Genomic DNA, 13596 nt, shown 5'->3' on the forward strand with positions numbered 1-13596 from the left:
TTGGATTTCTGTTTGTGTTGTTCAGAAAAGGTGGTGTTTGAGGGTTGTCCCTGTGTTGCTTGTATTACATGTTCTAGTAATGGTAAACGAAGGTAAAGAACATCATGTATTTATTTATTTATTGTTGTTGGTTTTCTACAGTTAGAACGGAGCTATCAGAGATTTACTGCCTTTTATGCCAGTCGTCACAGTGGAAGGAAATTAACGTGGTTGTATCAGCTGTCCAAGGGGGAATTGGTCACCAACTGTTTCAAAAACAGATATACATTACAGGTGAGGACAAGGCCATGCCACTAAAACACGTGGTGATTGTTGCATCCAGAGCACTGGCTGCAGCTGACAGAACCCTTGTTGTGCATTTGTTTTATTTACTGTACTGATACTTAAGAAAATGGACTTAGAAAAGGGAGTACCTTGCCCATGGTCTAAGCAGGTGTTGAGTTGCACTGTGTGAGGTAACTCCAACCTCTCTGCGTGGGATCTCATGAAAAACATTTTAGAGAATCACCTGATTTTTACAAAGTAAACCTCCTTTCTAAGTGCAATAGAGCAGAACTGATTGGATCCATTACAGTAATATGTTATTTTCTCTAAGAGATATTAAACTTCATGAATTTCCATCAATTCCAGTAAGGAAAAATCCTCTCTGGACACACAATGCACACTTGGCATATAAGTTGAACATGGTTCCTGCTGGCTCAGTCAAAACAAGATTCCTCTGGTAGAATTTAAATATCCCAGACAAACTGTTTTCAAAGTTTAATTCTCACTGAGGTTGAGGCAATTGCCCTCTATTGTCCTATTAGTTCACCTATAACACATCTTCACTATTACAAAACCAAAGGTATGCAATAAAATTTTTGCAGGACAAATATGATTGCAGTAAGAACTGTCAAATTTTTTAATTTGACAGCTTTTTTTTTCTCCCAAAAAGCAGACAGAGGAGGAGAGTTCACAACAGTCAGAAGAAACAAGATAATCTCAGTTTGACCTTGTCATCAACATATGTTAACCCTGTGGTGATACCCACTGATAACCTGCCTTGTTTATGAACTTGGTTTCATTATTCTGGAGTTGTGAGGATGAATTCAGTAGTCTGTGTAGGTTTTAATGAAGATTAAATGGGTCAGGGAGGGACAAAGAAAAATAATTTTAAACTGTATTAGCAAGTAGGATAATGCTTTGACACCATAATAGATAATAGGATGAAGTGTCTGCAGGTAGCTGAATGATCATAGTCCTGGAGTTTATGGTTAGGTAATACCAGAAGGTGGAGTTCCAGTTGTATAAACAGCATCAGATTCTCTGATTGTGTAGTGATTAGCACTAGTTGGGTATTCTCTGTTGTCCAGATATTCCAGTTGATGTGTTTAAGTGTTGAATTTCGGTCTGTTCAAATTCAGAAAGTGTTGGTTCACTCTCTGATTCCCCCCTCTCCCCTCCTTTCTCTGTGTTTGGCTCTGTCAGGCATCCACATTCCAGATGGCGATTTTACTGCAGTACAACACAGAAGATGCCTACACGGTGCAGCAGCTGACAGACAGCACTCAGATCAAAATGGTAGTGACTTTGCACTCTTTACCACACTTGGGAACAAGTCTCTGGGTCTTCTGCTGTCGTAAGAAACTGGGATTGCATGTGCTGGAAGCCAGAGGCATTGTCTGTCCCCAAGGAGACAGATGTGCTCTCTTGGTCAACTTATTTCCTGGTTCACTTCCCTGTAACCACAGCCTTGGTGTGTGTGCGCTCCTGTTCATGACTGGAGTGAAGTGTCTGTGTCCCTGCTGAGCTCTGGGAGGAACTTTTCAGTGTTTCACGCTGTTATAGTTTGAGCTGGCAAAATGCCAACTGCCTGGTACCCAGTCAAAAAGTCCACTCCCACAGCAGGAGAGTGAGGGAAAACAGCAGAAATGAGGCTTTAAACACAGTGAGGTTTTTATATTTATACAGAGAATAACACAGAATATGAAATAGCACATAGTGACAGGAAACAACAACAGGCTCACCGAGGTCGCCCCAGCTAACAGGTGAAACTCCAAACCAACCAAACCCCCTCCCCAAAGGAAACCTCCCAGCAAGAGGGAAAGAGGAATTAACAGGAATGTGCTCACGTCCCCGGCTAAGCAGACGTGCCGACCGGCAGGAGGGCCTGATATCAGCAGTCAGGGAGCGGGAACCGTCCTGGTCAGAAGCATGGACCGAAGAGCCCAGAGACTCCTCCCACCTTGCTTGTTATACTCCCCGACACTTCCTGATGATGTCAGATGATATGAAATACCTCTATGGCTGCTTAAGTCAGATGATACCTGTCCCCTCTAATCTGTGTCACAACCTTTGAGGCCTGCTAAAAACTGAGGCCTAAATGGGGACCTATGCTGACTAAAGCCAAAACTACTACAACGTCCACCCCTTATTTCATATCATATGACATCAATGGCCCATATCCCACAGTAATCATTCTTTTTTTCCCGTGCTTATATGCATATATGTATAGTCCGTATGCAGTCTTTCGAGGCAGGTGGCCTTTCATCAAGGATCAGCACCAGCATCAGTTCAGCTTGGGTCCTTTGCCTTTTGGTTAAAGTCACAGTTCCAAGTTCAGGACTGGTTCACAGGTTAGGGCTGCCTTATCGTTGGACGTCATGGGATACCAGTATCAGCTTTGGGTCTTTCTCATCCGGTGTCTGGTTTCCTGCAAAACACAACTCAAGGCACACAATTAGGTTTTCCCCAAGGCTAGGTTGCCTTGGGGCACGCACTGGATCTCAGCATCTTGTCTCATCACCCACCAGGTATTCCCAGGCCCTTGGGCAAAAACAATCCCACGAATGGGTTTGCTTTCACCCGAGGGAGAAGTAACCCAAACAGATTTCCCTAACATGCCTCTCAGGTGAATTGCGGGAACTTTGTCTCCATCCACCGTGTGGAGGGATTCTGTTTGGGCAGGACCAGCTCGATTGATAGAGCCTCTGGTGTTAACCAACCAGGTGGCCTTGGCTAAGTGCTTATCCCAGTTCTTGAAGGTTCCTCCACCTAGTGCCTTCAGAGTTGTTTTTAACAGTCCATTGCACCTCTCAACCTTCCCAGCCGCAGGTGCATGATATGGAATGTGATACACCCATTCGATACCATGCTCCCGTGCCCAAGTGGCCACCAGATTGTTCTTGAAATGAGTCCCATTATCTGACTCAATGCCATCTGGAGTGCCATGCCTCCACAGGACCTGTTTCTCAAGGCCCAGGATAGTGTTCCGGGCTGTTGCATGTGGTACTGAATAAGTCTCCAACCATCCGGTAGTCGCTTCTACCATGGTGAGCACATAGCACTTACCCTGGCGGGTCTGTGGCAATGTGATGTAGTCCACCTGCCAGGCCTCTCCGTATTTATACTTGTCCCAGCGTCCACCATACCAAAGGGCCTTCAACCTTTTTGCCTGCTTAATGGCAGCACACACGCCCTACATTTTAATGTTAAAAGACAACACTGCAGCAAAAAGAGAAGCATTGTCCCTAAATGATTGATCTGCCTGTCTGGCATTCTTTTATACATGGTAAAATCATTGGCTAACTCTCTGCTGTGGAAAAGGTTCCCTCTTTGTCTTTCCAAGTGGACTTTATGGCCCACAGTTTATTTGGCATCAGTGACCTTTAGTAGTAGCTTTGCATCAAGCCTGATCCACTTCTGGAAAGTTTGGCAATCCCTGGGTAGTGAGATCTTATTCTTCTAGAAAGTTATTGCTGCTGATGGTTTACAGCCAACTCAGAAGTCTTAGGGGGTTGCCCTTTATTACTGGTTTGCAGAGATACATATATTTATGTCAAATAAATATTTAGCCCAAATTATGGTTGGATCAGGAAAAAAACCTCTTTATACAGCTGAAAACCAACTGCCTGGATCCCAGAAGGTTTTCACTGTGGTGAAATAGCAGCTTTGCAAACCTGCACAGAACATTGGCAGGAGCTGTCTGGGTGACTGACCAGCAACAGCAACCAGAACAGATCCCTGGTATAAGACAGAAAAGAAAAATATGTTGATCAGAAAGCAGAGAGTGCTTTTATGGGATATATATATTGGCATGGTTTGGGAAAAATGTTTTCCTGGGCTTATAAATCTGCTCATTGAATAGTTCCTAAACCAGCAACTAGAAAGATCTGTTGTTTGGAGTTAGTCTTTCTTAAGAATTTTATATTATTTGACTGACCACAAGGGGGATAATGTCACAGAACCCAAAAAGGCCCTTTTAATGTTTTATCTCTGTGAACTGTATTTTTGCTGCTTTTATTTCCCTTTGGTTTGCAGTCTGCACTCATTAGTTCTTAGTCTAAATATATGCATTCCTGTTCAAGTTTTTAAGCTGGAGAAAGGTGCTGTCTGTCTGTACTGATAATATTTTCTGTAATTTTTTAGGATATCTTGGCACAAGTTCTACAGATACTTTTGAAATCAAAATTGCTTGTAAGTACTCTTGCTGTTTTATGACCTGCTTAACAGGCAGTGAAGTGTGTTAATGACTATCTATTTATTTATTTGTTTGTTTATTTCTTGCAGGTTTTGGAAGATGAAAATGCAAACGTGGATGAGGTGGAGTTAAAACCAGATACTTTAATAAAACTCTATCTTGGTTACAAAAAGTAAGGAAAAACTTGAGCAGCAAACCTCACTTATGTATAATGGGTAGCATCATCCTGCTTTTAAAATCTGGGTAAAATTTGTATACCTGGGGTGAAACTTCAGAGCCCAAGTGCCAATTCCAAACAGATCCAGTGTGTACTAAGGAGAGGGCTGGCAAGGGAGGGATGGGGAAGATTTTGGCTGTCTGACTTTGGCATAAAGTCTGTCAAGGCTTGGATGTATTTTCAGTGCCCTTTTTCTTCCTTGATTCTTGAATGATTTATTTCTGGTCACTGCTGCTGTTTGACTCGTGTGCACTGAGCACAGCACTTGGGATTTTATGGGGTCACAGAAATGCTCAGTGCCCAGCAAAGGGCACAGCTCTGTGTTCATCCCCTAGAGCTGTCAGGCTCATTTTAGAACCACAGAAGGTACAGTGATTTGAAGACTTAAAAAACATGATTTTCAGTAGGTTTTATTACCTACTTTAGCTAGTCCTGTATTTTAAGCTGTTTACAGTACTGTGGTGACTTTATCATGCTTACCAGAGCATGGATATAAACACACATAAATTCAGTGAGGAGTTCAGTACTTCCTGAAGATAAGATCCTAAGTGAAAGAAGCATTTTAAAACCTTTCCTTGTACCTCACTCTTTATCTTTCATCCCCCTTAACCCATGATGAAAGGTTTGGGAATTCATGGTCAGCAGTGATGGGAACAGCTCGGTGTTGCTGCTGTGTGCAGTGTGGTGGTACCAACACAGGATGATGCCCAGCACTGTGCAGAATCACTGACAGCAGAGCCCTGTGCACCCTGGTGACATTTGCTGACATTTGTTCCCCACTTGTGACAGTGCCTTGTCTTGAGGCTGTGGTCACACCTGGTAGGGGGGCTCCCCTCAGCACAGCCCTCGGCACTGGAGAAGGCAGAGTTACAGAACAAATGGATTTCTCCACATTGTGGTCAGAATCCAGGAAATCAGAAAGGTTTCCACTGACTTTTCTGTGTCCTGTTCACTGACTCAAAGCTTCTTACTAAACACAGAAATGTTTCAAACCCAGTGTAATTGTACAGACCTAGCAGATCATAGCTGGGTTCAGTAAGTCAGGAAACACAAGAACATCCATCAAAAAGGTATTTGGGCATTTTGGTTATAGTTGCAGGGTTTTTTTCATCTTGGTTTGTTATGTTTTGTTTTTTTAAACTTGAATGGCACTGTCTAAAATTTACAGAAGAGCCAAAGCCCTCTGTTGTTGTAAAGTAATTGTGATGGTGTAGCTTTTATTTTGGACTTGGATTTTACTCAGGGGTTTTTGTTTCTTTGATTGTTTTTTAAATAGGCTAATTGTTTTATGAACTTCTGCTTTTCTTTACAGCAAAAAATTAAGGGTAAACATCAATGTGCCAATGAAGACTGAACAGAAGCAGGAACAGGAAACTACACACAAAAATATAGAGGAAGATAGGAAACTACTGATTCAGGTGAGTTGTGTTGCAGAATGATCTCAGAATTAGAGCTCTGTAATCCTTTACTGGGGCTTACTCTGGGCTTTCTTAATTTTTGTTACAGGACAACATGCCATTGCAATGCACTGTGTTAGGAGTTAAAAGTGTGTTTAAAATGCCCTTAAATGTGATTGGAGTCTGTAATGGGGAATGGGGGAAGGCATTTCTGCAGGCAGGATGTGTTGTTGATGTTTGTTCTAAGCTGATGGTGTTTGGGTTCCATGGATAAACACGCTCAGCAGACCCTGTCCTGGGTGAAAAGGAGGGATTGGAGTCTGTAATGGGGAATGGGGGATTGGAGTCTGTAATGGGGAATGGGGGAAGGCATTTCTGCAGGCAGGATGTGTTGTTGATGTTTGTTCTAAGCTGATGGTGTTTGGGTTCCATGGATAAACACGCTCAGCAGATCCTGTCCTGGGTGAAAAGGAGGGATTGGAGTCTGTAATGGGGAATGGGGGAAGGCATTTCTGCAGGCAGGATGTGTTGTTGATGTTTGTTCTAAGCTGATGGTGTTTGGGTTCCATGGATAAACACGCTCAGCAGACCCTGTCCTGGGTGAAAAGGAGGGATTGGAGTCTGTAATGGGGAATGGGGGATTGGAGTCTGTAATGGGGAATGGGGGAAGGCATTTCTGCAGGCAGGATGTGTTGTTGATGTTTGTTCTAAGCTGATGGTGTTTGGGTTCCATGGATAAACACGCTCAGCAGACCCTGTCCTGGGTGAAAAGGAGGGATTGGAGTCTGTAATGGGGAATGGGGGATTGGAGTCTGTAATGGGGAATGGGGGATTGGAGTCTGTAATGGGGAATGGGGGAAGGCATTTCTGCAGGCAGGATGTGTTGTTGATGTTTGTTCTAAGCTGATGGTGTTTGGGTTCCATGGATAAACACGCTCAGCAGATCCTGTCCTGGGTGAAAAGGAGGGATTGGAGTCTGTAATGGGGAATGAGGGAAGGCATTTCTGCAGGCAGGATGTGTTGTTGATGTTTGTTCTAAGCTGATGGTGTTTGGGTTCCATGGATAAACACGCTCAGCAGACCCTGTCCTGGGTGAAAAGGAGGGATTGGAGTCTGTAATGGGGAATGGGGGATTGGAGTCTGTAATGGGGAATGGGGGAAGGCATTTCTGCAGGCAGGATGTGTTGTTGATGTTTGTTCTAAGCTGATGATGTTTGGGTTCCATGGATAAACACGCTCAGCAGACCCTGTCCTGGGTGTAAAGGAGGGATATCCAGGTAGTGTGGCATTAACAGGGGTTTTATATCATTCATTCAGAAGCCACTTGAGAAGCAAAGAGGCAGGGCAGGGAAATAGGGATGTACTGCTAAGAGAGCATCACAGTGTAATTGATTAACTCAGGCTCTTTCCTGGTAACCAGATGTAACTAGGGAGGGGCTTGTCTCCTTGGTATTCCTCACCCATTCTTTTCCCCTCCCACGGGATAGCAGACAGGACACAAGCAGTTTAAATAAATACAGAAGGCTTTTTTGTTACACAAGTAGTTTCATGTTGCTCTTGGTACCAGTTGCTGCCGTTGTTATGACCGACCGTAAGCAAAGCCCTTAAAATCCATGTCTCAAACCTTGGACCTGACACAAACCCACTTTGATGCCCATGTGCTGTGCAGAACCTGAGCTCTCAAGAGCTGTGTGAGTAGCTGGCATTTGTGGGCACACCTCTCCCTGTCTGGCACTCAGGTTTGCTGTGGTGGAGCTTCTGCACGACCTGGTGTGATCTGCCAGGGAGTTAAATGGCTTTGTCCAAAAAGACAAGTATCTGCTCCTAAGCACCCCTTTGTGACTTTGCTGTGCAGGCTGCTATTGTGAGAATCATGAAAATGAGGAAGGTTCTAAAACACCAGCAACTGCTTGGAGAAGTGCTAACACAGCTGTCCTCGAGGTTCAAGCCACGAGTTCCTGTAATTAAGGTATGTGAGAACCACATCTCTGTACCTGTTCCAGGAGCTGAGGAGGGTGTAATATATAGACAAAACACGTGTTCCTGCGTTAAAAGGAAAGCTAAGGAGATGGGATGGGTAAGGACAGATTTTTGGAGTTGTAAGTAGGAAATGTTTTAACCAGAAATACCATTTCCCTTAGGGTAATACGCGTGTTTTGCATTGTTGGCAGTGGTAAAATAGTAGCTTGGTTGCATCTGTTCACATCAGTTCCAGCTCAGTGTGGCCTTTGCTCCAGGCTTACCTTTTGTTCCTGCTCTGCCAGCTGTGGGAGTGCAGCCAGCCTTGGGGTTGGCTCCATCTGACAGCTTCCTGATCTCCTTTAGGATAAAAATGTTGGGATGGGGCGCATTGTATTTAATTATTTACTAATAATTATATTGATTATATTAATTACTAATTAATGTCTCTTAATTTCTTCATCAGATTGTTTAAGTGGGCTCACCTGTGGTTTTACACCCACAGCCAAGGGGGTAGGTGGGGCAAAGAACAGGCAGTTGCACACACTGGCACAAGTGCAGAGGCTCCTGCTCAGATGGTGCCACAGGCAGCTCCTTCCTGTAGTGACCTGTGTGAGCATTCCACAGCTTGGTTAATTCTTTATTTGATGTCTTGCTGTGAAGTTTCAGCATACTGATGATGGGTTGATCTCCCAGTCACTCCCCTAGAATAGCATCAAGTAGGTATAACTGAGTTTAATGGATTAGCAAAGTCCTTTACTTGGATGTGGTTGGGAACAGGAGAGGGAACTGCCGTGTTTGTGCCCTTTGCCTACTCCTGAAATCACTCCCTTTGTAGCAGCCACACTTTTCTGCCAGTGCCCCACCACTCCCCTCTGTTCCTCCCACAGAAATGCATCGACATTCTCATTGAGAAGGAGTACTTGGAACGTGTGGATGGTGAGAAGGACACCTACAGTTACTTGGCTTAACACTTTTATTAGCAACTCCTTGACTGTGTGACACTCGGCAAATAGGTATGTGATGGAAAGAATGAAAGCAACAGAACTTCATAGCAGCCACTGCTGCCATTTGGACCTCCCTTTTTAATACCTGAGACCAGGACTCCCATCAGCCAGTCTCAGATTTGCATCAGAACTGCTCAGGATTGATACATTTCAAGTATGTAAATATGGACACCAATGCCATTTAACCTAATTTAAGAACAGAGAGGAATCAAACCCTTCTCCTTTAAGGGTTGCATGCTACTGCATTTAAATCAATACATTGGCTATATGGTAAACAGCTGCCATCACAGGCAGTACTTATACATGTTGGCAGCACTTGGAGAGCGAGTCTGAATGGACCCATGTGTAATCTGCTATGAAAAACCATTTGTATAGTGTGTTTCATTTTTTAATGTGTGATAAATAATAAAAAAAATTAAAAGATTTCTGTACAAGTTGCATTTGGTTTTATTGTTTTAAGTTTCATTAATTATCTTTCTAAATGTAAATAAAAGGTATAATGGTTATGAAAGCTGTTAGAAATTGGTTTTGCTTTTCCTCCCTGTTTTCTGGTGATTTAAGCACATTTTGTTCTCTGAAGAAATTGTCATCTATAATCATCTGTGGGCATGTTATTTCTTTTTTAAGAGGAAAAGTCTGCACTTTGGAAATAGAAGGAAGTTGTGATGACTTCACAAGATCTGCAGGACAGGAAACACTTGGGATATATGTGGGCAATGGCCATCTGAAATTGGAGCTGGTTTTAATATTGCCCAGTGTGCTATAAAATGCATCACCCTTCCTTAAATGCTGCCTGGAACAAGGGAGGTTTAGACTGCCTGTGTCTTTGACAGGAACAGAAAACTGAGCGTGTTCCCAAAGATTTATTCCCATTAAATGCAACCTGTGATGGGAATTAAAATACTTTTGAGTGTTGCTTCTCATACATTGATTGACCAGGCTCCATTCTGTTCTTCTCACAACATTTTATGAAATGAGTCTTGGCTTTCCACATGCTACAAGCAAAAGGCTGCCATCCTTACAAGTCTCATTTTTGGTAATTTATATTTTCTGATCGTGATGGTGAAAAGAACTTTAATTCTGCAGCCAAGCACTTTTTTCCCTTTCAAATTTGTGATTTGTTTAGTGTTTTTTCTCACAGGAAGAGAAAGGAGCCAGGTTTGATGTTTCTAATATTTGTCTCTTGAGGGAAACTAAACCTACAAAAACATCTGCGTTTTAAAAAAAATTTATGGAGCAAAAATTTATGTGATCCAAAGTGATTTGGAAAAGGGAGGAGGAAGGTTCATCTGCACCTGAGAATTTGCAGTCTTGCTATTCCTATTCTGAATTAATTTTAATTGTACTGAAGACTGCCAGGATGGGGAATAGAAGCATCTTGCTGTTCAGTTTTAAAATTGCTTTTGGAAATTGAGAAAAGTGGAGCTTGTGATGCTTTCTGGGATGGCTGTATTGTAAAGTGCTGTGTTGTTTTGGTGAACAATTCTTGCTGAAATTTCAGGGCAAGACTTTTGTAGCAGGATGGAAGAGTGGTCTGATGACAGAGAAACAGCCTGAATTCTGTTCTCAGATGGAAGGCCACCTGTTCAAGCTGCCTCTCACAGCCAAGCCTAACCCAGGGCTGGTTGAAGCAGTGCTCTGTATCCTGCCCCTTCAGCTTGACACCAAGAGCCACACTCTCCCCAGGCATGGAGAAAATAAGTGTCTTACCTTTGGTCAGAGCTGAACAGAAGGGACATGCTCACCATGGACAGGATTTCTGGAGATCAGTTTTGCCTGCCCTGCCTCTCCAGCTGCTTTGACTGGAGAGTTCTGTTCTATGTCCCATCAGCCTGCAGAGTTCCCACCCCACAGGCAAGCAAAATAAATGTTGGGTAGCCCTGTCCAAGACCCAGACAGACTGTAATCTAAATGATCTAAAAACATATATATTAAAAAAATTAGGATATGCAGAAGAGAAATGCACAGGTAATTACTGTTGCAGTCCCTTATTCAGAGAAGCCACTGCTGAGGGCATCTTGTACCACAGCTTTGTCTTGACAGTGGTGTTTGTCACAGAAATCACAGCTTTGTCTTGACAGTGGTGTTTGTCACAGAAATCACAGCTATTCTGGATTATTTTTGGGGGGGACACTTTTTCCTTCCATTAAATCTACTGATAATGGAGAGAGCCCTTGTTAGGACTAAGGACTGATGAAATGCAGTTGTTCCTGTGACAAAAGGTGAGCTGTGGGATGTAAAGGTTGAGTGCAGGTTTCTCTGCAGCAGCCCTTGCTCCAGAGAACATGATTGTAGCTGGCATGGCCAGGAACACAAACACTCTCAGACCAGGTCTGGGAGGTGCTGCTGCACCACAGGCAACCTCCCTGATGTCTCCTGCACTGTTTGACTCTTCCCCTGAATCTTCAATGTGACCTGAAGTAACAGTGTCAGAAGGGGACAAGGATGGAGCTGCCTTTGCTCAGAAGTTACAAGTTAAATTCACGCTGCATGACACAAAATTCCAACTCAGTTCCAGTAAAAATGAAGAAGTTCAAGTATCTTTTATTCAAGGTTGAAAAATGTACCACACCACATTATTGCAAAAGTTGATAGGTACAAAACACTTTGCAGCTGGTGAGAAGGCAATAAAAAGTTGTTTGTTTTAAAATTCGTTACTATAAATTACTGTTACAGTACTTTGCAAATACAGAATTTCAAATTGCATCATTTTTTTTTCTAAAATTGCCCACAGTACTAGAAATTCCTGAAGATAAGGCAGCTGTTTGTTTAAAAGAAGAGGTAGCTGGTGTCAAGGGATTTCCATTTCTCTTTCAATGCCCACGTACTTAAGGGCATCAGCTTGGCTATATCTGAAATTTAAACAAACACAAATAAAAAAACAGTTTAACAGAACATTTCAGCTTCATTGTTCTGACATTACAGAACAGCACCACAGACTGGAATAATCTCAGATTTCCCACAGTTTCCTCACCAGCTGGAGCCTTTCCTTCTCCTGTGAATTTGCAGGTGCAGAGCAATGCTGGCCATGCAAGAAACTACTTTTAGAGGAGTTTGATCGAGAGGAAACAAACCACTACAATTCCACACTTTTTCACCTTGAATGTCACAAGCTGAAGTTCATTCCAGCAAGTGGAAAGCAACTGCATTTACATGGTATTGTCACTGGACAGCTTAGTCTTCTTCAAGTGGGATGATTTTAGAGGTCAGTATGAACATTCTTACCAAGCACTTCTCTGAAATAACAGTCAGTACTGAATGATGGGACAGTCAACCAATACCAGCCCTAGAGAGCCCTGCCTATTACAGTCTGCTGTGCAGGTCTGTCCCCATTGGTCACTGAACTTTACAAGCTGCTGTTCCAAGTTTGCTCAAGTCAGTTCTTACTGTGACACCTGGATTAAATAACCACAGGGGGCTGTTGAGACCTGAGGCTGCAGGGACCAGGCAGGCACAGGAATTAACTGTGAGCTGGCAGAGATACTGAAAGCTGCTCCAGTCAATGAAAGAAGTGACAAAGTCCATCTCTACCCACCTGTAGTCAAAGAACAGTTCTTCACCAGTCTGAATGGCTCTTTTAGCAAATATTCCTATTCTGTGGTCGCCATTAACCATCATAACTGTTTGAAAGAAATTTAGCCTTATGTTAGTACAAATACCTATAAAATGTGCACACTAAATAAGTACCCCACAACACTTCATGTGCTGCTGACAAGCAAGTAAATTTAAAACTTACCTTTTGCATAGCAGTTGGGATTTACTGAATGGTTTGCAAATCTAATTTTGTTGCCCTTGCGTGTTGCATCAACCACAAAATCTGGGGGTGAAACAAACAACAAAATCCACAAATGATGGACAAGTCACCTACAAACATGTTTAGTGTTTAATACTTAGTGTGCTTGGATTTCAGCAGCCGCAGAAGAGAACTGCACAGCTTCCTACATGGAGGAGCTGGCCCAGCATCCTACAGTATTCCTGCTGCTCCACTCCATTTCCTCCTGCCACAGCGGCACCGCCCTCACCTCTCATTGGAATCATGGAATCATAGAATGGATTGGGTTGGAAAAGACCTCCGAGATCATCAAGTCCAACCCTTGGTCCAACTCCAGTCCCTTTACCAGATCATGGCACTCAGTGCCACGGCCAAGCTCAGGTTAAAAACCTCCAGGGATGGGGAATCCACCCCCTCTCTGGGCAGCCCATTCCAATGCCTGAGCACTCTCTCTGCAAAGAAGTTTTTTCTGCTCTCCAACTTCAATTTCCCCTGGCAGAGCTTGAGCCCATCGTGCCCCCTTGTCCTATTGCTGAGTGCCTGGGAGAAGAGACCAACCCCCACCTGGCCAGAACTTCCCTTCAGGCAGTTCCAGACAGTGCTGAGGTCACCTCTGAGCCTCCTCTTCTCCAGGCTAAACACCCCCAGCTCCCTCAGCCTCTCCCCACAGCACTTGTGCTCCAGTCCCTTCTCCAGCCTCGTTGCTCTTCTCTGGACTCGCTCCAGCCCCTCAATCTCTTGCCTCAACTGAGGGGCCCAGAACTGAACACAACACTCAAGGTGTG

At 43.5% G+C, this 13596-nt stretch overlaps 2 protein-coding genes across 7 annotated transcripts in view; one reads left to right on the plus strand and one right to left on the minus strand.

The window, feature by feature from the left end:
* Positions 1-9550, plus strand: part of CUL1 (cullin 1) — a 65104-nt gene extending 55554 nt beyond the window's left edge. Inside the window, exons 16-22 of the mRNA XM_071559621.1 lie at positions 142-273; positions 1468-1560; positions 4408-4455; positions 4549-4631; positions 5989-6094; positions 7929-8042; positions 8923-9550. Of these exons, the coding sequence (XP_071415722.1) occupies positions 142-273; positions 1468-1560; positions 4408-4455; positions 4549-4631; positions 5989-6094; positions 7929-8042; positions 8923-9003 (657 nt within the window). The 3' untranslated portion in view covers positions 9004-9550. The remainder of the gene's footprint in view (positions 1-141; positions 274-1467; positions 1561-4407; positions 4456-4548; positions 4632-5988; positions 6095-7928; positions 8043-8922) is intronic.
* A 2017-nt stretch (positions 9551-11567) lies between these two features.
* Positions 11568-13596, minus strand: part of EZH2 (enhancer of zeste 2 polycomb repressive complex 2 subunit) — a 57765-nt gene continuing 55736 nt past the window's right edge. For all 6 annotated transcript variants that reach the window (XM_071559627.1, XM_071559626.1, XM_071559625.1 and 3 more), the window contains 3 exons: positions 12776-12856; positions 12575-12659; positions 11568-11891 (listed from right to left, as the gene is read on the minus strand). In XM_071559627.1, coding sequence (XP_071415728.1) covers positions 11831-11891; positions 12575-12659; positions 12776-12856 — 227 coding nt within the window. In that variant the 3' untranslated portion in view covers positions 11568-11830. The remainder of the gene's footprint in view (positions 11892-12574; positions 12660-12775; positions 12857-13596) is intronic.

This window comes from Pithys albifrons, chromosome 7 (genome assembly GCF_047495875.1).
Source record: "Pithys albifrons albifrons isolate INPA30051 chromosome 7, PitAlb_v1, whole genome shotgun sequence".
In the NCBI taxonomy this organism is placed as follows: Eukaryota; Metazoa; Chordata; class Aves; order Passeriformes; family Thamnophilidae; genus Pithys; species Pithys albifrons.